General features: G+C 45.4%; 1 protein-coding gene across 1 annotated transcript in view; it reads left to right on the forward strand.

Annotated features, from left to right (window-relative positions):
* The window catches only part of IYD (iodotyrosine deiodinase), a 56,509-nt gene that overhangs the window by 7,998 nt on the left and 24,087 nt on the right, over positions 1-24,424 (forward strand). Inside the window, exons 2-3 of the mRNA XM_063443081.1 lie at positions 1,504-1,698; positions 14,703-14,862. Of these exons, the coding sequence (XP_063299151.1) occupies positions 1,504-1,698; positions 14,703-14,862 (355 nt within the window). The remainder of the gene's footprint in view (positions 1-1,503; positions 1,699-14,702; positions 14,863-24,424) is intronic.

A 24,424-nucleotide genomic window follows, 5' to 3' on the forward strand; every position in this document is an offset into this window, starting at 1 on the left:
AATTGGACTGTGGTATAGAAGCAGGAGGGACCTTATATGCCTAACAGTCTGATTAATTGTTTATTTTCTGTCATGTTTTGGGAAACATGAGAAACAGCCAGAAAAAATAAAATTCAGTAAGTGTGGTATATATTTTCCTTATTATATTCACATTTCTTCTGTGACTTCTGTCGTCACTATCATTTACACATATAGAGAGTCCATTATGATTACTTGCCATCACAATGCATATTTAGTAATTATGGTTTTAATTTAATTCCACCGAGTCTTCCTCAGGATCGTTGGTTAATAATAATATGTGTAACTGTATAAAGACCACAGCCTTTGTGCAGTGCCATCGATTGGTTAAAAGGTGGTTATATACTGTGACTCTGATTTGCATACATTTGCATATGAGTGAAATGCAGTAAAATGCTCTAGGATTTGGATTTTATATGTTTCCCTAATGCTCCCTAGTATTTTATTGTGCCTTTAGTATTTGTTCATGTTAATGTACTATTTTGAATACCTCGCCATAAGTTAAATGTAGCACTGTTGAAGGGTGGTCTCTGTTTGAAAAATAAAGAAGTTGTCCAGTTCCTTTTGGATCAGTGTCTAAGTGTGGTACTTTCCAGGGACAGACTATAAGGGCCTGTCTTCAGACTGTACTGCTCCTGAGAGTTTAGGATCAGCTACTGAGTTGTATGACCTGTGAGCAAGGCGGCAGAGGGTGCCAGGTGCCAGGAGCCGGCAGAAGGATTGCTGCCTGCCAGAGTGGACGGAGTGAACATAGGGATCACTTCCTGCCTGAGAGGAGGAAGAGGCAAGTGCTCATGTTACAATATGCAACTCTTAATGGAGATTGGGTATGTCTGCTGTGAATAGATATCTGATATTTAGTGTTTCTTTTAGTAGCAGGTGTAGCTGAGACCTCAGCTTGTAAGGTCACTTGTTATTTTTCCTAGAGGTAAGATCAAAGCATCATGAGAACCAACATCTTAAACACCAGAAAGGCCATTTTGTGTCTGCAGACCTGGAATCCTTCATGACTCCTCCACAGTACTCTTCTTTTACTTTTTGGTCCCTTCCCAACCTTATTTATAAGTGCCACCAAAAAAAAAAAAAAGAGCAAACTAATAGGAAACATCACAGTGTAAAATTACAAATGTATGTTTTCTCCAGTCACCAATAGGTCTGCTCCCAACAGTGGTGCATTTTAAGGCTATACATTAGGTCACTTTATTGTATAGTCTCTAACTGTTAACAGAAAGGGGTGTATTAACAAGACAGGGAGTTTTAGGGAATTGACATGGGAACTGCAAATGTTATCTCAAAATAGCAGAATTGAAAAGTTCTAAAATGTTGTTTTAAAAAAAAAAATGAAATTGTAATAAATGTGTCTGTTTTATACAAATCTCTGCCTACACCCTACTGTATAAGTGAAGACAATGAAGAATATGCTTATTTTATTTTGTTCTCATCATGTCAACACACCTGCTTCTTTTTCTAATTTTGAAAAAAAAGGGAAAGATGATTGGCAAGACGAGGAAGAAGAAAATCTTCAACATGTCCCCTTCACAGTGGTACGTTACCCTGAAATGGAAATGGTAAACAGATCAAAGGAATTTTTTGAACTTCTCAACCAAAGGAGGTCTGTAAGATTCATCAGCAACGAGCCTGTTCCCAGAGAAGTAATAAACAACATCATCAGAGCTGCAGGTAATTCAATGATAATTGTAGTTACAAATGTCGTAACACATTTACATTTTTTTTTTATATGAAAACATATATCAGTTCACAGGGTGTCATGATAAGGGGGCATTTCCTTAGTTCTCTTTCAAGAGGCATCTCAGAAGCAAACTTTATGGATGCTGTGCCCCTATCTTTCTGCCTTCTGCAAAGTAATGTTCGCTGCACCACATATTGGGCTGGTCAGTGAGATCAAGAGTTCGTCCATGTCCAGCCCCCTACTATAAGCACTATACTCGATTAACAGGGTTATTCACTAAAGTAAAATTCAAAGTGAATTTCAAATTTAAGGTCAAAATATCATACTCAGAAAAAAATCTCTAAGTCAACTATACTTTTAGTTCAGTTACTCTGGACTCTTTGAAATTGACTTTAAATTCACTTTAAATTCTGAGTTTGGTAAATAACACTGTAAGCGTTCTGGGCTCTCTGAATGACACTATATCCCACTTTAAAGGAACACTATAGGGGTAGGAACATGAACACGTATTACCCTATAGTGTTAAATGCACCATTTAGGTGGTGTGCCCCCTTAAAAGGAATTAAAACTCACCTTGTTTCCAGTCCGCCGGTGCTGGCCCCGCCCCCAATCCGCCTCCTTAATGACATTATCAGAATTGCCTGTTTTTTTTTTCTAATCCAATGCTTTCCCATAGAGAAAAGTGGCCACTTGGATGTGTTCCTAGGGGCAATGTAAACACTGCCTTTTCTCTGTTTGTATGAAAATGCCTGCATATAATGATTATACTCACCAGAACAACTACATTAAGCTGTAGTTGTTGTCAGGGGTCAAGTCCTGGGGAAAAAAGTGTGTGAACTCACCCAAGATTCCTGCACTGCACTATATGCATAGGAATGTAATTTTTTTTTTAAGGGGGGGAGGGCCCTTAAAAAAAAAAATACACTCCTATGCATATAGTGCAGTGCAGTGTGTGTAAAATGAATGTAGTGTGTTTGTAGTGAATGCAGAGTATGGATAATGAATGTAGTGTGTTTGTAGTGAGTGCAGTGTGTATAATGAATGTAGTGTGTTTGTAGTGAGTGCAGTGTGTATAATAAATCTAGTGTGTTTGTAGTGAGTGCAGAGTGTGTATAATGAATGTAGTGTGTTTGTTGTGAGTGCAGAGTGTGTATAACGAATGTAGTGTGTTTATTGTCAGTGCAGTGTGTGTATAATGAATGTAGTGTGTTTGTTGTGAGTGCAGTGTGTGTATAATGAATGCAGTGTGTTTGTAGTGAGTGCAGATTGTGTATAATAAATGTAGTGTGTTTTTGGTGAGAGCAGAGTGTGTATAATGAAGTGTTTGTAGTGAGTGCAGTGTGTATAATAAATGTAGTGTGTTTGTAGTGAGTGCAGAATGTGTATAATGAATGTAGTGTGTGTAGTGAATGCAGTGTGTATAATGAATGTAGTGTGTAGTGAGTGCAAAGTGTGTATAGTGAATGTAGTGTGTTTGTAGTGAGTGCAGAGTGTGTATAATGAATGTAGTGTGTTTGGAGTGAGTGCAGAGTGTGTATAATGAATGCAGTGTGTTTGTAGTGTGTGCATAGTGTGTATAATGAATGCAGTGTCTTTATAGTGAGTGCATAGTGTGTATAATGAATGCAGTGTGTTTGTAGTGAGTGCAGAGTGTGTATAATGAATGTAGTGTGTTTGTAGTGAGTGCATAGTGTGTATAATGAATGCAGTGTGTTTGTAGTAAGTGCAGAGTGTGTATAATTAATGCAGTGTGTTTGTAGTGTGTGCATAGTGTGTATAATGAATGCAGTGTCTTTATAGTGAGTGCATAGTGTGTTTAATGAATGCAGTGTGTTTGTAGTGAGTGCAGCATGTGTATAATGAATGCAGTGTGTTTGTAGTGAGTGCATAGTGTGTATAATGAATGCAGTGTGTTTGTAGTAAGTGCAGAGTGTGTATAATTAATGCAGTGTGTTTGTAGTGAGTGTAGTGTGTATAATAAATGTAGTGTGTTTGTAGTGAGTGCAGAGTGTGTATAATGAATGCAGTGTGTTTGTAGTGAGTGCAAAGTGTGTACAATGAATGCAGTGTGTTTGTAGTGAGTGCAGAGTGTGTATAATGAATGCAGTGTATGCAGTGTGTTTGTAGTGAATGCAGAGTGTCTATAGTGAATGTAGTGTGTAGTGAGTGCAAAGTGTTTATAGTGAATGTAGTGTGTTTGTAGTGAGCGCAGAGTGTGTATAATGAATGTAATGTGTTTGTAGTGAGTGCATAGTGTGTATAATGAATACAGTGTGTTTGTAGTGAGTGTAGTGTGTATAATAAATGTAGTGTGTTTGTAGTGAGTGCAGAGTGTGTATAATGAATGCAGTGTGTTTGTAGTGAGTGCAAAGTGTGTATAATGAATGCAGTGTGTTTGTAGTGAGTGCAGAGTGTGTATAATGAATACAGTGTGTTTGTAGTGAATGCAGAGTGTGTATAGTGAATGTAGTGTGTAGTGAGTGCAAAGTGTGTATAGTGAATGTAGTGTGTTTGTAGTGAGTGCAGAGTGTGTATAATGAATGTAGTGTGTTTGTAGTGAGTGCAGAGTGTGTATAATGAATGCAGTGTGTTTTAGTGAGTGTAGTGTGTATAATAAATGTAGTGTGTTTGTAGTGAGTGCAGAGTGTGTATAATGAATGCAGTGTGTTTGTAGTGAGTGCAAAGTGTGCATAATGAATGCAGTGTGTTTGTAGTGAGTGCAGAGTGTGTATAATGAATGCAGTGTATGTAGTGTGTTTGTAGTGAATGCAGCGTGTGTATAGTGAATGTAGTGTGTAGAGAGTGCAGAGTGTGTATAATGAATGTAGTGTGTTTGTAGTGAGTGCAGAGTGTGTATAATGAATGCAGTGTGTTTGTAGTGAGTGTAGTGTGTATAATAAATGTAGTGTGTTTGTAGTGAGTGCAGAGTGTGTATAATGAATGCAGTGTGTTTGTAGTGAGTGCAAAGTGTGCATAATGAATGCATTGTGTTTGTAGTGAGTGCAGAGTGTGTATAATGAATGCAGTGTATGTAGTGTGTTTGTAGTGAATGCAGCGTGTGTATAGTGAATGTAGTGTGTAGAGAGTGCAGAGTGTGTATAGTGAATGTAGTGTGTTTGTAGTGAGTGCAGAGTGTGTATAATGAATGCAGTGTGTATAATGAATGCAGTGTATGTAGTGTGTGTGTAGTGAATGCAGAGTGTGTATAATGAATGCAAAGTGTGTATAGTGAATGTAGTGTGTACAGTGAATTTAGTGTGTTTGTAGTGAGTGCAGAGTGTGTGTAATGAATGCAGGGTGTGTAGTGAATGTAGTGTGTTTGTAGTGAGTGCAGAGTGTGTATAATGAATGCAGAGTGCGTATAGTGAATGTAGTGTGTTTGTAATGAGTGCAGAGTGTGTATAATGAATGCAGTGTGTATAATGAATGCAGTGTATGTAGTGTGTGTGTAGTGAACGCAGAGTGTGTACAATGAATGCAAAGTGTGTATAGTGAATATAGTGTGTGTAGTGAGTGCAGTGTGTACAGTGAATTTAGTGTGTTTGTAGTGAGTGCAGAGTGTGTATAATGAATGCAGTGTGTGTAGTGAATGTAGTGTGTTTGTAGTGAGTGCAGAGTGTGTATAATGAATGCAGAGTGCGTATAGTGAATGTAGTGTGTTTGTAATGAGTGCAGAGTGTGTATAATGAATGTAGTATGTTTGTAGTAAGTGCAGATTGTGTATAATGAATGCAGTGTGTGTGTGCTGGATGAAGTGTGTGTGTGTGCGCTGGATGATGTGTGTGCGCTGGATGATGTGTGTGTGTGTGTGCGCTGGATGATGTGTGTGTGTGTGTGCTGGATGATGTGTGCGTGTATACGCTGGATGAAGTGTGTGTGTGTGCGCTGGATGATGTGTGTGTGCGCTGGATGATGTGTGTGTGCGCTGGATGATGTGTGTGTGCGCTGGATGATGTGTATGTGTGTGTGCTGGATGATGTGTATGTGTGTGTGCTGGATGATGTGTGTGTGTGTGCTGGATGATGTGTGTGTGTGTGTGTGTGTGTGCTGGATGATGTGTGTGTGTGTGTGTGCTGGATGATGTGTGTGTGTGTGTGTGCTGGATGATGTGTGTGTGTGTGTGTGTGTGTGTGTGCTGGATGATGGGGGAAGCATTTGTTTTTTAAACTTTATGTGTTTATGTTTTTTTTTAATTTTAATCCCCCCTCCCTGCTTCTTACCTTGTCAGGGAGGGGGGAGATCGCCTGGTGGTCCGGTGGAGGGAGCCAGCTGCTGCACACAGGGACCATCACACGCTGTGTTCCTCTCCAGCACTAACTCTCACGAGACTCGCCTGTGTGGAGCGTTGCCACGGGTTACCGTGGCAACGCTCTTACAGCCGCGGATCTCGCGAGAATTAGTGCTGGAGAGGAACACAGCGTGTGATGGTCCCTGTGTGCAGGTAGCAGGGCAAGTCCTGCAGGACTGGTAAAGGGAACGGCGTTCCTGCTTTGGAAAAAGTGCAGGAACGCCATTTCCATGCGTTCCTGCAGGACTCGAGCCCTGGTTGTGGTGTTGACTATAGTGTCCCTTTAAGCACCAGGCACTTTGCAATGATGCCAAGTGCTTATGGTTCATAGACTGACACTTTATGTATACTGCCCATCTGCATAACTCAAATATTAAAGGGACACTATAGTCACCTGAACAACTTTAGCTTAATGAAGCAGTTTTGGTGTATATAACATGCCCCTGCAGCCTCACTGCTCAATCCTCTGCCATTTAGGAATTAAATTCCTTTGTTTATGAACCCTAGTCACACCTCCCTGCATGTGACTTGCACAGCCTTCCATAAACACTTCCTGTAAAGAGAGCCCTATTTAGGCTTTCTTTATTGCAAGTTCTGTTTAATTAAGATTTTCGTATCCCCTGCTACCCTGTATCTAGCTTGCTAGACCCTGCAAGAGCCTCCTGTATGTGATTAAAGTTCAATTTAGAGATTGAGATACAATTATTTAAGGTAAATTACATCTGTTTGAAAGTTAAACCAGTTTTTTTTTTCATGCAGGCTCTGTCAATCATAGCCAGGGGAGGTGTGGCTAGGGCTGCATAAACAGAAACAAAGTGATTTAACTCCTAAATGACAGTGAATTGAGCAGTGAAATTGCAGGGGAATGATCTATACACTAAAACTGCTTTATTTAGCTAAAGTAATTTAGGTGACTATAGTGTTCCTTTAACAACATATCCATCTTTGTTGGAACAATAAAATTAAAGAGATAAGACTTTTTTTTTGCAGCTACAGAAAATGTGTTTCTAGTCTACAGCAGTTTACTAATCAATAAGTATGCAAACAACACTTACTAAGTATGGTTAAAAAAATCATTAGTTGCAACATAATGGGCACAACACATGAATTCATACTGAACAAAGTTCCTTTGGATTGTGTGACTAGTGGCATTCCAACAAATAACTTATTAAAATGTAACTATTTTTTGTTGAGATAACTGGCTGACATTGGTGAAAGCTACATTTTAACAATGTCTCCCTTTAGAGAGGCTGCTCCCCTTACTTACCTGATAAAAGCAAGTGTAAAGGAATATTTTTTTATTCAGCTTTATTTTCTCTTATATAAAAAAAAGTCTATTACTTACGAGATACCAGGACACATTACAATCATTCCCTAACATGTAGCAAACTCACAGCAGCACCTGATCCCAGTGAATACATCCACAAAGGAAGACATATTTTTAAACCTTTGCCTGTCTAATTTAAGGCTATGTCCTCTTGTTGTGGGAAAGAAGAAAAACTACCACAACAAGAGGACATAGTCTTAAATTAGAGGGGCAAAGGTTTAAAAATAATATCAGGAAGTATTACTTTACTGAGAGGGTAGTGGATGCATGGAATAGCCTTCCAGTCAAAGTGGTAGAGGTTAACACAGTAAAGAGTTTAAGCATGCGTGGGATAGGCATAAGGCTATCCTAACTATAAGATAAGGCCAGGGACTAATGAAAGTATTTAGAAAATTGGGCAGACTAGATGGGCCGACTGGTTCTTATCTGCCGTTACATTCTATGTTTCTATATAAAGGGTTATTCACTAAAGTGAGAATTGTCAGGAATTAAAAGGGAAGTCAACGTGAATTTTCAAATTTAAGGCCAAAATAGACAGACTGGAAAAATTCTCTCAAGTCAGCTGTACTTCTTGTTTGGCTATTTTGGTCTTAAATATAAAATTTACTTTGAATTCCCAACAATTCCCACTTTAGCGAATAATCCTGACAGTCTATCCAAACAAAGTTGCATCTGTGGTTCATTGTAAAAAAAAAAAAAAAAGTCAGCAAATGTACTAGTAAGGAAAAGAACAAAAGTGCACAAAAATTCTGAGATTTTACTATTAACATGACGTAAAGTCATGATTTTATTAATGACACGGAGGCGAGTATTATGCTTCTCTTTCTTTAATTTTCCCTCAGCAGCGAAGAGAAAAAATCTATGTAAAAGAGAAAAACAACATAACATTAGCATATTCAACAGTGCTACTAATCAGTATCCACCCCTTAAGTATATAAGGTGTAGAACTCTCTTCCTCTTCCTCTTTCTGTAGCGATCCGAAGACCAGCCAATAACCGAACGATAAACTTGAACCGGAACTATAACATCAGATAGCATACATCCCTTCCTTATGGGAAAACGGTAGAGCCGTCCTTTAAATCTTCTTTATCACTCCGATATAAGTATTCAGGCTAAAAGAGAGGAGAAATATGGTAATATCTCGATTGACATCTGGTTGTAACATACCACACTATATATATGGTACCTAGGTCAAGAGGAAAACCATAGTCCTAACATTATCAGACATGAAACATATTATAAAATTAGCGTGATAATCTAGGCTTTATAGTCAATATCTGATAAGAAACAGGAAAGTTCCAACATGTAAGGTATGAGGATAGAGGCAGACTCAATCTAATCCTGACAGGCATGTAAATCCCACAAACTCCACCCAGGGAGGGAGGGAGGGAATAATACTCGCCTCTGTGTCATTAATAAAATCATGACTTTACGTCATGTTAATAGTAAAATCTTGGAATTATGCTCTTTTAAAGCTGAGCTATAATCTTATCTGAAAAATGTTGGATAGGTTTAAAATAAAAATTCCGGAATGTGGATTCCGTAGACCAATCTGCAGCCTTCAAGATGTCTTCCAATCGACATCCAATCGCCGATGCCTTAGAGGCCATAGCGCACCTGACGGAGTGGGATGAAAAAACCGAGACATCTATCCTGGCCGAAGCCAATAACCATTTGACCCAATGCGCAAGCATAGGAGTAGATACAGGAAGATGGGGTTTCTTCAGTGAGATGAACAGAGGTCCTTCATTAGATGGGCGTAGAGCAGAAGTGCGAGATTCGTATTCTTTTAGGCACAGCATCGGGCATAGATTGGGTAGATTTGTAATTCTTGGGTAGTAGACTTGTTTAGTTGTTGATTTCGTTCTCCGCGAGATATCGAATTACACTCCTTCCGAAATGAACATGCGGGCCTGCCAATCCAAAGCTCTTACGTCGGACACTCGCTTACAGGATAGAAGACAAAACAGCATAAGCAATTTTGCAGACAATCATTTTAATGACAATTCTGAGTTAGGGGGCCATCCGTCTAGGAGCTTGAATACCACGTTGACATCCCAAAAGGATCCATATTTAGGTGTAGGAGGGCGTGAGAAGCGAACACCCTTAAGCAGACGACAGACTAAGGGGTTCTGTCCGAGTGGGATCCCGTCCACGTTATCATGGCCTGCCGAGATTGCAGAACGGTACAGGTTGACGGTGCGAAAGGCTTTGCCTGATTCGAACAGATGTGTCAGGAAGTCCAACACCGATTTCACAGAGGATGATACAGGATCCAACGATCGTTCCAAGCACCAATTGGCCCACTGTCTCCAGGCCGCAGGAAAGGCATGTCGTGTTCCCGGTGCCCATGCGTTTGCCAAAAGTTGTGTAGTTGTGCTCGAAACCTCTGTGATTTCCCAGGGTCCCCTGAAAGGAGCCACGCCATGAGACGGAGGAGCCCTTGTTCTATCAGAGTGTGACTCTCCCCGTCTGCATTGGTTAGGAGAGATGGGTGATCTGGTAACAACCGTGGGCGATCGATCGCCATTTCCAATAGGTGGGGAAACCAAGGTTGGGACCTCCAACATGGGGTTATCAGGACCATCGAGCTCTTGAAGCGTCGGAGGTACGCCAGGCAACAAGCAATCAGGTTGAATGGAGGGAAGGCATATGCCCGGCCTTTGGTCCAATCTTGGAGGAATGCATCGGTTGCAGTGGCTTCCGGGTCCGGTCGCCAGCTGAAGAACTGAGGCAGTTGCGTGTTCAGTCTGGACGCAAACAGGTCCACACTCAAAGGTCCCCATAAGTGAGCGATCTTGTGGAACACACTCGGTTGAAGTCTCCAATCTCCCGAGTCCCTCAGGAAACGGGAGTTCCAATCCGCTGTGTAATTGTCCAGGCCTGGGATGTGTTCTGCGGTAACTGACACATTGTTCTGTAAACAGTAATGCCAAAAGTCTCGAGCCAAGACCGCTAAGATGCGTGACTTGGTGCCTCCTAGATGGTTTATATACCGTACTGCCGAGACATTGTCCAATTTGAGTAGAATCGAGCATGAGATGCCCCTGGGTGAGAAGAGACTGTGAATGGCAAACGAGGCTGCTAGCAGTTCCAGAGAGTTTATGTGTAGAAACGATTCGTCCGTGGACCATCTGCCTCCTGTGGATATGGAGCCGCAGCGCGCGCCCCAGCCATGTAAGCTGGTGTCCGACTCTATCACTAGGTCCGTTCCACACTTCCATGTGGGTCAACTACCAGTTCAGTTCTTCCCTGGATTCCACGTCCAGAGTAACGTGGGATTTGTATGAGTGGCCACTTCGTAAGCAGGTAGCTTTCAGACGCTGTAGTGCCTGGTAGTGAAGCGGTCCCAGAAAGATAGCCTGGATGGAGGCCACCAACAGACCAATCACCCGTGCCAGTTGTCGCAGGGAGATGTCCGGCCGATGCATAAGTCGTCTTATCTCTTTTTTGATGTTGGACATCTTTTCTGCCGGGAGGCATAGAATCTGTCAAACGGAGTCGACTCGGAATCCCAGGAATTCCATATGTTGTGAAGGTATTAGAACCAATTTCTTCCAGTTCACCAGGAAGCCAAGGTTCTGAATGAGATGCAGGATCCATGTTAAATGAACTAACAGTAAGGGACCGTGTCCCCTGAGAGCAGGAGGATATCGTCCAGATAAATAATAAGTCGGACCCTGTGTAGTCTGAGAAAGTGTAGCGGTACTTACCTTATCCGGGGGCCGGACGCGGTCCTCTCTTCAAGCCGCGCGCGGTCCTGCGGCTGCACGAGCCGCGCGCGGCTCGTCCGACTGTTCTGACAGGAAGGCGGGCAGTGACCGCGAGAAGCGGCCACGTGTCCCGCCTGCAGCTAAGAGCGCGCCGCGAATCTCGGGCGCGCTCTTAAAGAGACAGTGGGAGCCTAAATTGCAAAAAGGCTCCCATTGGCTCCTGTCATGCCAATCACCCCATACACTTACCTGTTGGGGGAGTGGAAGTGACAGGAGCCAATCACATTAGTTTGAAGGCTACTTATACTTACCCTTTTCCCTTAGTTCCTTGCCCTATCGTGGTTTCTGCTACAGTTCCCTTTAGTGCTTGTTGTGTTCAGTTGTGTTTCTCCGTATTTGACCTTGGCTTTGTATTCTGACTTCGTTTTCGCTTTATCCTTTTCTGTACTGTTTGCCGGCTTGCTGATTCCTGTGTACCAGTCCCCGGCTAGTTTTCGTTTACGCTGTCTCTTTGTGCCCTTGACCTCGGATCGTTCCTGACTCTGTCTTATCCTATTACGTCGAGTCCGGCCACTCTAAGGTCCGGTAGACGTATCTCTCCTCTGTACTGTCTTCTGTTAGGCTGGATTCTGCGTGTAGGGGTATATACTCGTTACATTACGATAGGGCCATGGACCCCGCAGATTTAGCTCAACAGATGGCGACCCATGAGGCTAGATTTGTAGAGCAGGATCACCGTATGGATCAAATAGCTCAGGCTCTCCAGACGCTCTTAGCTAGAACCATTCCAGCAACCGCACCTAACCCTCCTGCACCCCTGCTTCCTGAAGTATCGACTATGCCTAACGCTACAGCACATTTAACGCCTCCTCCTAGGTATGGAGGGGATTCTAAGACATGCATTAACCAAATAGAGTTTCATTTTGAAATGTATCCACGTTCATTTCCCACAGAGAGGTCTAAAGTTGGGTTCTTTATGCACCAACTTACCGACAAAGCACTTGAATGGGCAAACCCTATTTGGGAGGCTAATGGACCTATGGTGCATAACTTTCACAGTTTCCTAACAGCTTTTCGCAGAACTTTTGATACTAAGACTGCTGGACATCCTGGTATTTCCAAAACAGTGTCAGCCGTTTCTCGGTATTTCTGGTGGGATACCTTACGTAAGGATGTTACTGACTATATAAGTGCTTGTACTACTTGTGCATGTATGAAAACCTCTCGTAGAGTTCCTTGTGGGCTGTTGCATCCGTTGCCCGTTCCCGAGAGACCTTGGTCTAATCTATCAATGGATTTTATTGTTGAATTACCCCCTTCGAATGGTAACACAGTCATCCTAATGATAGTAGATCGGTTTTCCAAAATGGCTCACTTTGTGTCTCTTCGCAAGTTGCCCACTTCCAAGGAATTGGCTCTTATCTTCGCTAGAGAAGTGTTTCGATTACATGGTATTCCCTTATCTATTGTATCCGATAGGGGTAGCCAATTTATTTCCAGGTTCTGGAAAGCCTTTTGTTCGGAGATGGGTATTTCCCTCTCATTTTCTTCCGCTTACCACCCCCAGTCTAATGGAGCTGCTGAATGTGCCAACCAGTCTCTAGAGCAGTACCTCCGTTGTTTTGTGTCTCACCATCAGGACAATTGGTCTGACCTGCTTCCTTGGGCTGAATTTGCTCGGAATAACGCCACTCATGATTCTTCCGGCAAAAGCCCTTTTTACGTTGTCTATGGCCAGCATCCCGTTGTTCTTCCGGCTGCATTCTCCTCTCAGGGCATGCCAGTTCTGGATGAGCATTTGGCTGGTTTGCGTAATACTTGGGAGCAGGTTCAGCGTTCTTTGGTGGACTCTGCTGCCCGCCAGAAGGCTCAGGCTGACAAGCATCGCAGAGCGGCTCCTTCCTATGTTGTGGGGGACAGGGTTTTGCTTTCCACACGGAATATTCGCCTCCGGGTGCCTTCTATGAAATTGGCTCCCCGCTTCATTGGTCCTTATCGCATTATACATAAGGTTAATCCCGTTTCTTATGCCTTGGGTCTGCCTAAGAATCTGCGTATACCCAATGTATTTCACACCTCTTTGTTGAAGCCTTACGTACACAACCGCTATACCCGGCATACTCCCCCTCCCCCTCCTGTCTCTGTGGAGGGTCATGAGGAGTTCGAAGTATCTGCTGTTATTGACTCTCGTTTTCTTCGGGGTCGGCTTCAGTACTTGGTACATTGGAAGGGTTATGGGCCTGAGGAGCGCAGTTGGATTTCTGCGGATGCTGTTCATGCTCCCCGCCTTGTACGTTCTTTCCGTTCGCGTTTTCCTGCCAGGCCTGGTCCTGCCCGCCCGGAGGGCGTGTCCTCAGGGGGGGGTACTGTAGCGGTACTTACCTTATCCGGGGGCCGGACGCGGTCCTCTCTTCAAGCCGCGCGCGGTCCTGCGGCTGCACGAGCCGCGCGCGGCTCGTCCGACTGTTCTGACAGGAAGGCGGGCAGTGACCGCGAGAAGCGGCCACGTGTCCCGCCTGCAGCTAAGAGCGCGCCGCGAATCTCGGGCGCGCTCTTAAAGAGACAGTGGGAGCCTAAATTGCAAAAAGGCTCCCATTGGCTCCTGTCATGCCAATCACCCCATACACTTACCTGTTGGGGGAGTGGAAGTGACAGGAGCCAATCACATTAGTTTGAAGGCTACTTATACTTACCCTTTTCCCTTAGTTCCTTGCCCTATCGTGGTTTCTGCTACAGTTCCCTTTAGTGCTTGTTGTGTTCAGTTGTGTTTCTCCGTATTTGACCTTGGCTTTGTATTCTGACTTCGTTTTCGCTTTATCCTTTTCTGTACTGTTTGCCGGCTTGCTGATTCCTGTGTACCAGTCCCCGGCTAGTTTTCGTTTACGCTGTCTCTTTGTGCCCTTGACCTCGGATCGTTCCTGACTCTGTCTTATCCTATTACGTCGAGTCCGGCCACTCTAAGGTCCGGTAGACGTATCTCTCCTCTGTACTGTCTTCTGTTAGGCTGGATTCTGCGTGTAGGGGTATATACTCGTTACAGAAAGGTAACCACTGGTTTCAGTACCTTTGTGAAGCACCAGGGGACGGAGGACAGACCAAAGGGATGGCATGTGAAACGCCATTTCTTTGTCCCCCACCGGAATTGAAGCAGATCTCTGTGCTCTGCCACTATCAGGACTGTCAGATACGCATCCTGCAAATCTTAGACGACAAGGACAAACTAGATAGACCCCAACAGTCAGGAATGCACTAAGTCATCTTGTGGAACACCACTCAATTAGTACACAATTAACCATAAAACTCTCACTCCACATTTCTTAATCTCAGAACAAGATACTCTGTCCACATCTTATGTTGTACTCACATTTATGTCTTTGTACATTGTACATGTTCTTTTTCTTTTACCATGCTGTTACCGCATATTCTGGTGTACTGCGTAAGAAAAATAAAGAATAAAATATATATATATATTTGCCCTGTGTTATTACATGATAAGGTTAAGGTTAATTATATGTTTTAGTCATCATGCTGTATATTTTAGCTTGTCTTATCTTGGTACAGGATGCATTAGGTTCTTATCCCAGATCTCAAGTTGTACCATCAGAGCAAATCGGAGAGAACCATTAACTATTTGAGTTTTTTTAACTTTAATTTTTTATTTCTTAGGGACATCGCCTAGCGGAGCACACACTGAGCCTTGGACATTTGTAGTTGTTGAAGATCCAGAGGCAAAACATAAAATCCGGGAAATTATTGAGGAGGAGGAAGAGATAAATTATCACAAAAGGATGGGCGAAAAATGGGTTAATGACCTGAGGAAACTGAGGTAAAGTAGTATTTACAGTGTTAAGTAGTTCCTTAATGCCTGGTTGACAAGAGAATATGAAGCTATGTATCTGAATCAAGATGAATTACTGAATAATAAACCTAAGCCTGTACTAAATTAATGCTTCCTAAAGGAAAAACCTGTCACTGTTAAAATATTGAATATCACACACATTTTATATATATATACACATACTGTACACATACACACACACACACACACACACAATGTTATTCTTTTTTCATGTTTTGTTTTCTTATTATCTAAAGGTGTAGCAAATTAGATCATTATCCAAGTCAGACAAGGCAAAGCCAGGGCAAACAATGCAAATGAAGAGGAGAAGCAGCAGTCTCTTTGTGCTTTCTCTATGCTGACTGGTGCAAAGGACAGAGCTTATAACAACGATTAATGAGGAGTTAGGATGGAGGTGCACATATACAGAATTTGTAAACACAATTTTAATTTCAAACTTTACAAATATATATATATATATAAATATAATCACAATTTTTCCCCCACCATAACCTTTTTGTTGCCAATGGTTGAAAAATTGGAAAAGGCAGGACTGAAAGACAGCACTGAGACACTAATCATAGCAGCACATTGCTCCAGATCAATTGAAGGGGGGTATACCACGCCAGACTGGACCCAAGTGCGGACTGTGCAAAGAGGCCTCTAAGGCAATCCAGTGGTGGAAGTCTCAGGTTGGGTTGTGACCAATTTCTGACCTAACTAACACGCTAGTGGATTACAGGCATAGGCGTGCGCAGCCTATTGTATAAGGGTGTGCACCCTAAAGCACAAAAACACACGCTGCATATATATATATATATACTGCTGTGTGTGTGTGTGTAAGGGCGATGTGTGTAACGGTGCTGTGTGTTTAAGGAGCGCTGTGTGTGTAAGAGCGCTGTGTGTGTAAGGGCACTGTGTGTGTGTGTGAGGGCGCTGTGTGTGCTTGAAGGCGCTGTGTGTGTGTGTAAGGGCGCTGTATGCGTGTGTAAGGGTGCTTTTAGTGTGTATATGTGAGGGTGATGTGTGTGTGAGGGTGCTGTGTGTGTAAGGGCGTTGTATGTGTGTGTAAGGGTGCTGTGTGTGTGTAAGGGTGCTGTTAGTGTGTATATGTGAGGGTGCTGTTAGTGTGTGTGTGTGTGTGTGTGTGTGTGTAAGGGTGATGTGTGTGTAAGGGTGCTGTTAGTGTGTATGTGTAAGGGTGATGTGTGTGTGTGAGGGTGCTGTTTGTGTGCTGTATGTGGGTGCTGTGTGTGTGTGCTGTATGTTTGGGGGATTGTGTGTATTGTGTGGGGGCCGTTTGGTAAATATCCCCCCTCCCTTCTTACCTTATGTAGGGAGGGGGGACCTTGCTGCTGCTGCCTTCCCTGGTGGTCCAGTGGAGGTGGGGGCAGATTTCTTAATATCCCCCCTTCCTTCTTACATTATGCCTGGGAGGGGGGATCCTTTCTGCTGCTGCCTTCCCTGGTGGTCCAGTGGAGGTGGGGGCAGATTTCTTAATATCCCCCCTCCCTTCTTACATTATGCCTAGGAGGGGGGATCATTTATGCTGCTGCCTTCCCTGGTGGTCCAGTGGAGAGTGAACTCTAGCCTTGCAGGCTAGAGTTCACTCTCGCGAGATCTGAGCGTTGCCGCGGTAACCGCGGCAACGCTCAGAATCCCGCGAGAGGACCCGGCGGAGCTGCTGGCAAGAGCTCCCCGGGTCCTATCCTGCCTCCCTCCCTGCCTGTGGGTCGGTGGGGAGGGAGGCTTAGAGCGCCGGCTCTGCATGAGCCGACAGGGGAGATCCCGAGATCTCCCCTGCCGGTCTCAATACATAGGCGTGCCGCGGGGATAATAGTGTGCCCAGGCACACCCGGCACACCCCGTGCGCACGCCTATGATTACAGGTACGTTTTGCCTATTTCCTGCCAAACTCAGGAAAGACACCCTGGAAAGCAAGGATGTCAATATTGTTGCACTGCTAATCAGGGCTGTCTTTAATACTGATTGGACCCTGGGCAAAGCATTTGCTTGGGCCCCCTGGACCCTCTACACCCTGCCCAGGCATGCAATCACATTATCACCCTTAACGCAGTGGCAACCTAAAGTAGAGAGGTGCAAGAATATTTTTTGGGCCTCCCTGTGCAAGGATGTTTAATAGGTAGATCCCCATCTGTCGTGCAACTCCAGCAATGCCTTGACAGCTGGGGCTCTACCATTTACCCATGTTTGCAGGTTTGTATTTAGCACTAAGCAGTTTTTGTGTGTTTCAATGTAAACAGTTTTTTGTTTTGAATATTTTTATTGTTTTCATAATATGACGTCATGCATCAAACTGATTTGTAATAAAGCAAGTGATTGCCCACGCAGGGGCTTAAGCATTGGTTTAACACAGTATATACAGTTGGTTGCCTGCGTAGAGGCGGATTTGTCTGTGCCAGTGTAGCTTAACTTTTTTTGTGCACAATTGGTTGCTTTGTGTTTTATAGTTTTGTGTACTGTGTCGCCTTTTTGGCTCTGGTAGAGCGTTAAGTAATTGCTTTGTGTTGACTATTGTGTGCCAGTGCTGTGTGTTCGCTGGATGGTAAATGCAAATTGTCACCTGTGCTGAGGCGCATTAATCATCTTGCAGACATTCAGCAATAATCAGAAATACAGAAAACATTTCCAACTTTCAACCTGAGGTGCATATTTGTTTTTAGGCTGCTGTGGAGTAATATATAATGAAGCTATCTGGCTATCAGGTATGCCGTAATAAGCGACTGTACAGGCCGTCGTGCAATAGTCTGTCATTATGCATGCAGCGGCAGACAACGTTATGTCATGACCATTTGGCGTTTTAAGCGGACATAGTAATTTTATGCTGCTGTGCAATAATTCTTTATGTAGCTATTTGGGTATCAGGTTTACAGTAATAAGCGACTGTACAGTCCATTATGCAGCAGTCAGTCATTAAATGTGCATTAGTGAACAGCATCAACTTATGACCCCTATGGGCATTATGGACTAAACTGTACATTCCTTTGGCAATATAAACCGACTCGGTAGAGGAGAGCCAGCATCACATTGACAGAATAGGTAAAGACTCAAAATATAACTGCAACTTTGAAAATACACATGCGAGCTATCAGTCGACTGGATCGCCCTGTCAAGAGGGTCACCTACATACCACATATATCAACTAGCATAACATTATATGCAGAATGTGCAAAACTTAAAAATAAAATAAGTAAGAAATAAACGTAGCTTGTGAGATGCAAATGCATGCCCGTGATCCGCAGGGCCGCTATGTGAATTCCCATGTCCATCTGGGAAGGCCTCCCATGGTGCTGCCCCCACACCGTCCCCGGGGTGCCAGGCCTCCTTCCCTCACCCCCAGTCCGATCACCGCTCACCGGTCGGGTCCCCCACAGTTCCGTGGGCACTCAGGAGCTGAAGCTGTTCGTTGGGCCCCACCACAAAAACCCTCCGGCCGGCTGCTCCCTGCACCTCCCCAGCTCTGCGTGGTTCCCTTGAGGAGTGTGTCCCTGTGTCTCACCCGACGCCGGCCACATACTTGGAGCTGGCGTCCGCCCCCCACGACCACCGGTCCGTCGAGGGGGTCGGCACGATCCCGCCCCACCGGGCTCGCGGCGCCAGGGACTAGGCTTCCCGGGCACCCCAGACCTTGATGCCCGGGCACCCACCTCTCCCGCGGTCGAGGCCACGGCCTGGTTGATCCATCCGGTACCTGGCCCTGCCGGGGCCAGCGCAAGTCGCCCATGCCAGACCTTCCTGGTGCGTCTCCTTCAGGGATAAATGTTCGGGCGGGCTGTATACGTTGCCTATGCCCGGCACATGATGTTGTTGAAAATGGCACATATGCTAACCGTGATATTTCTGTTGTGTTGAAGGCTAAGGACCCTAGACTAAACAAGAAATTGTCTATACCTGATTTTGTTATTGCTTTTTATATATATTGGGATGTCATATGCTCGGTACACCCACATAGACGAGAGGAGCTTGACCTCTATTTGCACAAGCTAGTGGGCTTGGGTAATAAATACGGTGGCTCATCTTTTTACGATTACCACCGGTCCTTTTCGGCAAAGGCATCTCCAAGTCTGGATCAGTACAACGTCAAAACTGACTGGAGCCGCATGGACACTGAGCTGTTTTGCAGACACTTTGCCGGACATCCACCTGACATGCCTCGGACTATTGTTCCATCTTACTCGAGTTCACACCTATGACATACCCAGAGGCACATACAAGGAACGACAGATCAGGCCAGGACAAACTCGGTCGTCCTATTGTTTACCTGTTAAAGTCACAGGTGTGCAATAATTTCAATGTAGGTACGTGCGGATATCTTACCTGCAGATTGTTGCACGTGTGTTCTCACTGTTTTAGGGCTCATGCCAAGTCCATGTGTCCTAATAAAACTCATGCAAAACCTTACCTGACCTCTGTGAATATTGGCTCTCTGGCTCACGCCTTAGCTTCTCACCCTTCCAAACACCTAGTTGATTTCCTGATTGATGGTTTTACGGAAGGCTTTCATACAGGTCTTGTTCACATTCCTGCGGGCATTTGCGAATGCAATAATCTACAGTCAGCTTTTGCTGATGATGAAACGGTTGATGCTCTGTTACAACTAGAATTGGAGGATGGGTTTTTATTGGGACCTTTTAAGGTGCCCCCATTTTCCAATTGGAGAACTAACCTTATAGGATTGATCACGGGAAAGTCCTCAGGGAAACACAGACTCATTTTAGCTCTCTCTGCACCTCACTCCTTGGCTATACCTAGCCTTAACTCTTTAATCCCATCTGAAGAATTTTCCCTTCTGTATGCCACAATAGACAATGCCATAAAAAACACCATTATTACGGCAGGAATAGGAGCCTGGCTGAGTAAAACGTACATTATTAATGCCTTCAAGTTACTTCCTATACGTCCGTCTCTATGGCATCTGCATGGTCTTAAGTGTTTATACTATTTTTTTACAAGACTCACTTTCGAAAAGCAGCCCAAAAATTTTCAACACGTTCGCCAAGACTTGTTGGCTTCTATTAAACAAATGCAGGTGCCATACAGTGATACACTATTTGGACGACTTTCTGTTTGTCGAGAATAATTTCTCTCCTCCTAGTGATTTAACCAAGGCCATCTTGTTTTTTCATTTCTTGGGGGTACAGGTCTCCCCAAGAAAACAGAAGGCCCAGACACGGTACATTTTTGGGGATATCCTTCTTGATTATGTGACCATGGAAGCCAGCCTTCCCTTAGGTAAAATTGATAGCATCCTACAGACTATTGGAAATATTTTACAAATTGTAGGAAGGAATTGCAATCTCTGTTGGGTTCGCTAAATTTTGCCATAAGAATTATTCCTCAGGGTAGAGCCTTTATTTCAAGACTCCTTTGCCTTTTCCCAAAGTTGTCCAATTACTTTATCCGTATTTCCCTGGATTCCCAGCCTGTGGCTGACCTATTAATGTGGCGTCATTTATTGTTACAATGGAATGGGAGGAGTATGTTTCTACCGCATTCTCTCATCATTTGGACAGATGCTGCAGCATCCACAGGTTTTGCGGTCATATTTGGCGACGAATGGCTCTAGAGTAGTTGGCCAGAGGAGGTACAGCTTACGCACCTCACCCTTATTCGAGGTATACCCTATGGTAGCAGCAGCCGTGGTATGGGGTCAGTCATGGGCAGGTAGCTCGGTACGCTGCTTTTGCGACAACCTAGCTACCTGCCACATTATAAACAGGGGCTGTTCCTCCTCACTAACTATAATGAGATTCATGAGGAAACTGACATGGTTGGCAGCCTGTAATCAATTTTATTTGGTTTGTCGTCATGTTCCCGGGGTTTTCAATACTGCAGCTGACAAGTTGTCTCTCTTTGACTTCCAGGCCTTCAGAGACACATTACCCACGGCCTCACCAACAGCCACTGCAACCCCGTAATTTCAGGAACTAATCATGGATTAGAAGAGTTATCAAGGCATCAGGGGCGGACTGACCAGTCGGGCACTTCGGACATGGTCCGAGGGCCCGGCTGGGAGGGGGGCCCGCCGCCAGAGCCGCCATCAGGGGGCCCGGCGGCAGGGCCGGATTGCCCCACCGCGGCCTCGGCATCTGTGCATGTAAGTGCCACCGGGTGGCCGGTCCGGTGGCACACTGAAGGGGCCGGGTACATGCTGGAGCCGCCGGGCCGGGTGGCAGCCTCGCCGGTCCGGCGGCACTCCTGTCAGGCTGTCAGTAACGCTGAGGACGGAAGGAGGGGAGGAGCATGTCTCTCTCACATGCTCCTTTGCGGTTCCCACAATTCCCAGCACAGGATGTGGGAACCGCAAAGGAGCATGTGAGAGAGACATGCTCCTCCCCTCCTTCCGTCCTCAGCGTTACTGACAGCCTGACAGGAGTGCCGCCGGACCGGCGAGGTTGCCACCCGGCCCGGCGGCTCCAGCATGTACCCGGCCCCTTCAGTCTTCTCTTGGTAAATGGGAGGGGGAAAAATAAAACAGAGAGGGGGAAAAGATAGAGGCAGGGGAAGAAACAGACAGTGGGAAAATAGAGAGACAGGGGGAGGGGAAGGAAAGAGACAGAGGGGGGGAGAGAGTGACACAGGGAAAGGAGGGAGAAATAGACAGGGGGGGAGAGTGAGACACAGGGGGAGAAAGAAGGGGAATAGAGAGATGGTGGAGGGGGGAGAAAGAGACAGAGGGGAAGAGAGATGTGGGGTAGGGAGAGACACAGGGAAAGGGGGGAGAAAGAGACAGAGGGGACGAGAGATGTGGGGTAGAGAGAGAGACACACAGGGAAAGGGGGGAGAAAGAGACAGGGGACGAGAGATGTGGGGTAGAGAGAGACACAGGGAAAGGGGGGAGAAAAAGACAGGGGATGAGAGATGTGGGGTAGAGAGAGCCACAGGGAAAGGGGGGAGAAAGAGACAGAGGGGAAGAGATATGTGGGGTAGAGAGAGACACAGGGAAAGGGGGAGAAAGAGACAGGGGACGAGAGATGTGGGGTAGAGAGAGACACAGGGAAAGGGGGGAGAAAGAGACAGGGGACGAGAGATGTGGGGTAGAGAGAGACACAGGGAAAGGGGGAGAAAGAGACAGAGGGGACGAGAGATGTGGGGTAGAGAGAGACACAGGGAAAGGGGGAGAGAGACAGAGGGGACGAGAGATGTGGGGTAGAGAGAGACACAGGGAAAGGGGGAGAAAGAGAGAGGGGATGAGAGATGTGGGGTAGAGAGAGACACATGGAAAGGGGGGGAGAAAGAGACAGAGGGGACGAGAGATGTGGGGTAGAGAGACACAGGGAAAGGGAGGAGAAAGAGACAGAGGGGACTAGAGATGTGGGGTAGAGAGAGACACAGGGAAAGGGGGGAGAAAGAGACAGAGGGGACGAGAGACACAGGGAGAAAGGAGAGAGACCCACAAGGGGAGGGGGAGAAAGAGGCAGAGGGGGAAGAGAGACTGGGAAGGAGAGGGGAGACATGGACACAGAGGAGCAGTGAGGGGGAGAAAGAAACATACAGAGGGACTGGGGGAGACAAAAAGGCACACAGTAGGGCTGTATATATAATTGGTGGATCGCCCCAGCCAATCTCTGCAGGCACCGTGAGGGCAGCTGGCAGGGAGGGAAGAAGAGAGGACCCGGGAGCTTAGCCTGCAGCTTCTCTGGGTCCTTCTCACGCAAGCACAGAGCGTTGCCGCAGTTACCACGGCAACGCTCCGGCTCTCGCAAGAGTGAACTCTAGCCCTGGAGCTACGGGCTAGAGTTCACTCTCAACACTGCGACCACCAGGGATTCCTGGTGGTCGTAGTAGTGAGAGTGAACTCTAGCCCCATACAAACACTGCCCCCCCACACACACACCATACACATTCACTCACTGCCCCCCATACACACACACTGTCCCCACACACACCCTACACATTTACACACATTGCCTCACACACACACATACACAGACCCCCATACACAGCCCTCCATACTAACATTGCCACACACACCCTATATGTTCACACACACACACACACACACACACACTGAACCTTTCACACACACTGCACCCCTCACACATTGCACCACTGCTCCTATACCCTACTACAGCCCCATATCCCAGCAGACCCCAGGTAAGTTTTCAAACTGTTCTTAAACGGTTTGACTACTTACTCTGGGAGGGGGTCCTGGCCCTCCTGGCACCATAACCACTACACAGAGCAGCAGTGGTTATTGTGCATGGATTATTTCTTTAAATAATCTACAAGTGCCCCCGTAGCCAGCCAGCCCACAAGCCAACCAAGCCACCAGTTAGCCAGCCCACAGGCCAGCCAGGCCAGCAGCCAGCCACAGGCCAGTAGCCAGCCCACAGACTTGCAACAAGCCACAGGCTTACAGCCAGCAAGCCCACAGCCTGACGGCAGTAGCCAGCAAGCCCACAGCCTGCCGGCAGTAGCCAGCAAGCCCACAGCCTGCCGGGAAGCCACAGCCTGCCAGCCGCAGCCAGCAAGCCCACAGCCTTCCAGCAACAGTAATTAAGGTAGGAGGAGCCAACTTGGCCTAGGTATCAGCAAGCTATGTTGTGTTGCTATATTGTAAATAGGAACCAGAGTGTTGGAGAGACCCCCCTCCAGGCCCCCATTAGACTCCATTGTTGTCTCTAATGGGGCTCGAGTAGATTCTTTCTAACACTCTCTAAATAACACTGAGATAGCCTCTGCTAGAAAGACCCCCCCTCCATGGCCCATTAGTCCTCAATTGTAGTCTCTACTGGGGCCTTGAGGGGATTATTGCACTTTTGTTCCTTGTGTCTAAAGATTGTGTAGGGTGTGGCTGGAGGCGGGACAAGGGTGGGGCTTGCTACGGAGCATGGGTGGGGCCTGTAAGGGGGCCCTTGATTTATTTTGCCCGTGGGCCCTGAGGGTTCTCAGTCCGCCCCTGCAAGGCATAGTCTCATATTGTCTAGCTTGGCCCTTTCAGATAACACATGGCTGTCTTACAATAGACCTTTCTCACTATATAAAAACTTTATGTTAGAACATAACCTGTTTCAGTTTTTCAATATCTCATCTCTAGTAGCTTTCGCATCCTTTTACCATCTCAGACTCAAATTATCACACAACACTATTAAGATGTATTTAACCAGCATTCAACACTACATGTATACATTATATCCTGACAACCCTAGTTTTTTTGTCTTCATACCCCATTAACAAACTACTGAAAGAGACACAGAGCCAGTAACACTCCTCCACTCCTAAGGTTACCCATTCACAAACAGATATTTAAGGATATGTCCGACATGCCACAAATTCAGTAATCAAAGCAGCTATCTACTTGGCCTATTATGGCTTTCTTAAGCCATGTGAATTCACCATACATAGTAACAGAAATTCACGAGACTGTGTTGAGCGTTCTCATCTAGTCAAACAGCAAGATCACTATGTCTTATCCTTGCCCATTACAAAAACAAGCCAGCTTGGTAAAGTAGTCCAAATCACATATTATACTACTCTAAATAAATGGTGCCCGGTTAACCCCTTAAGGACCAAACTTCTGAAATAA

The sequence above is a fragment of the Pelobates fuscus genome, chromosome 2 (genome assembly GCF_036172605.1).
Source record: "Pelobates fuscus isolate aPelFus1 chromosome 2, aPelFus1.pri, whole genome shotgun sequence".
NCBI lineage: Eukaryota > Metazoa > Chordata > Amphibia > Anura > Pelobatidae > Pelobates > Pelobates fuscus.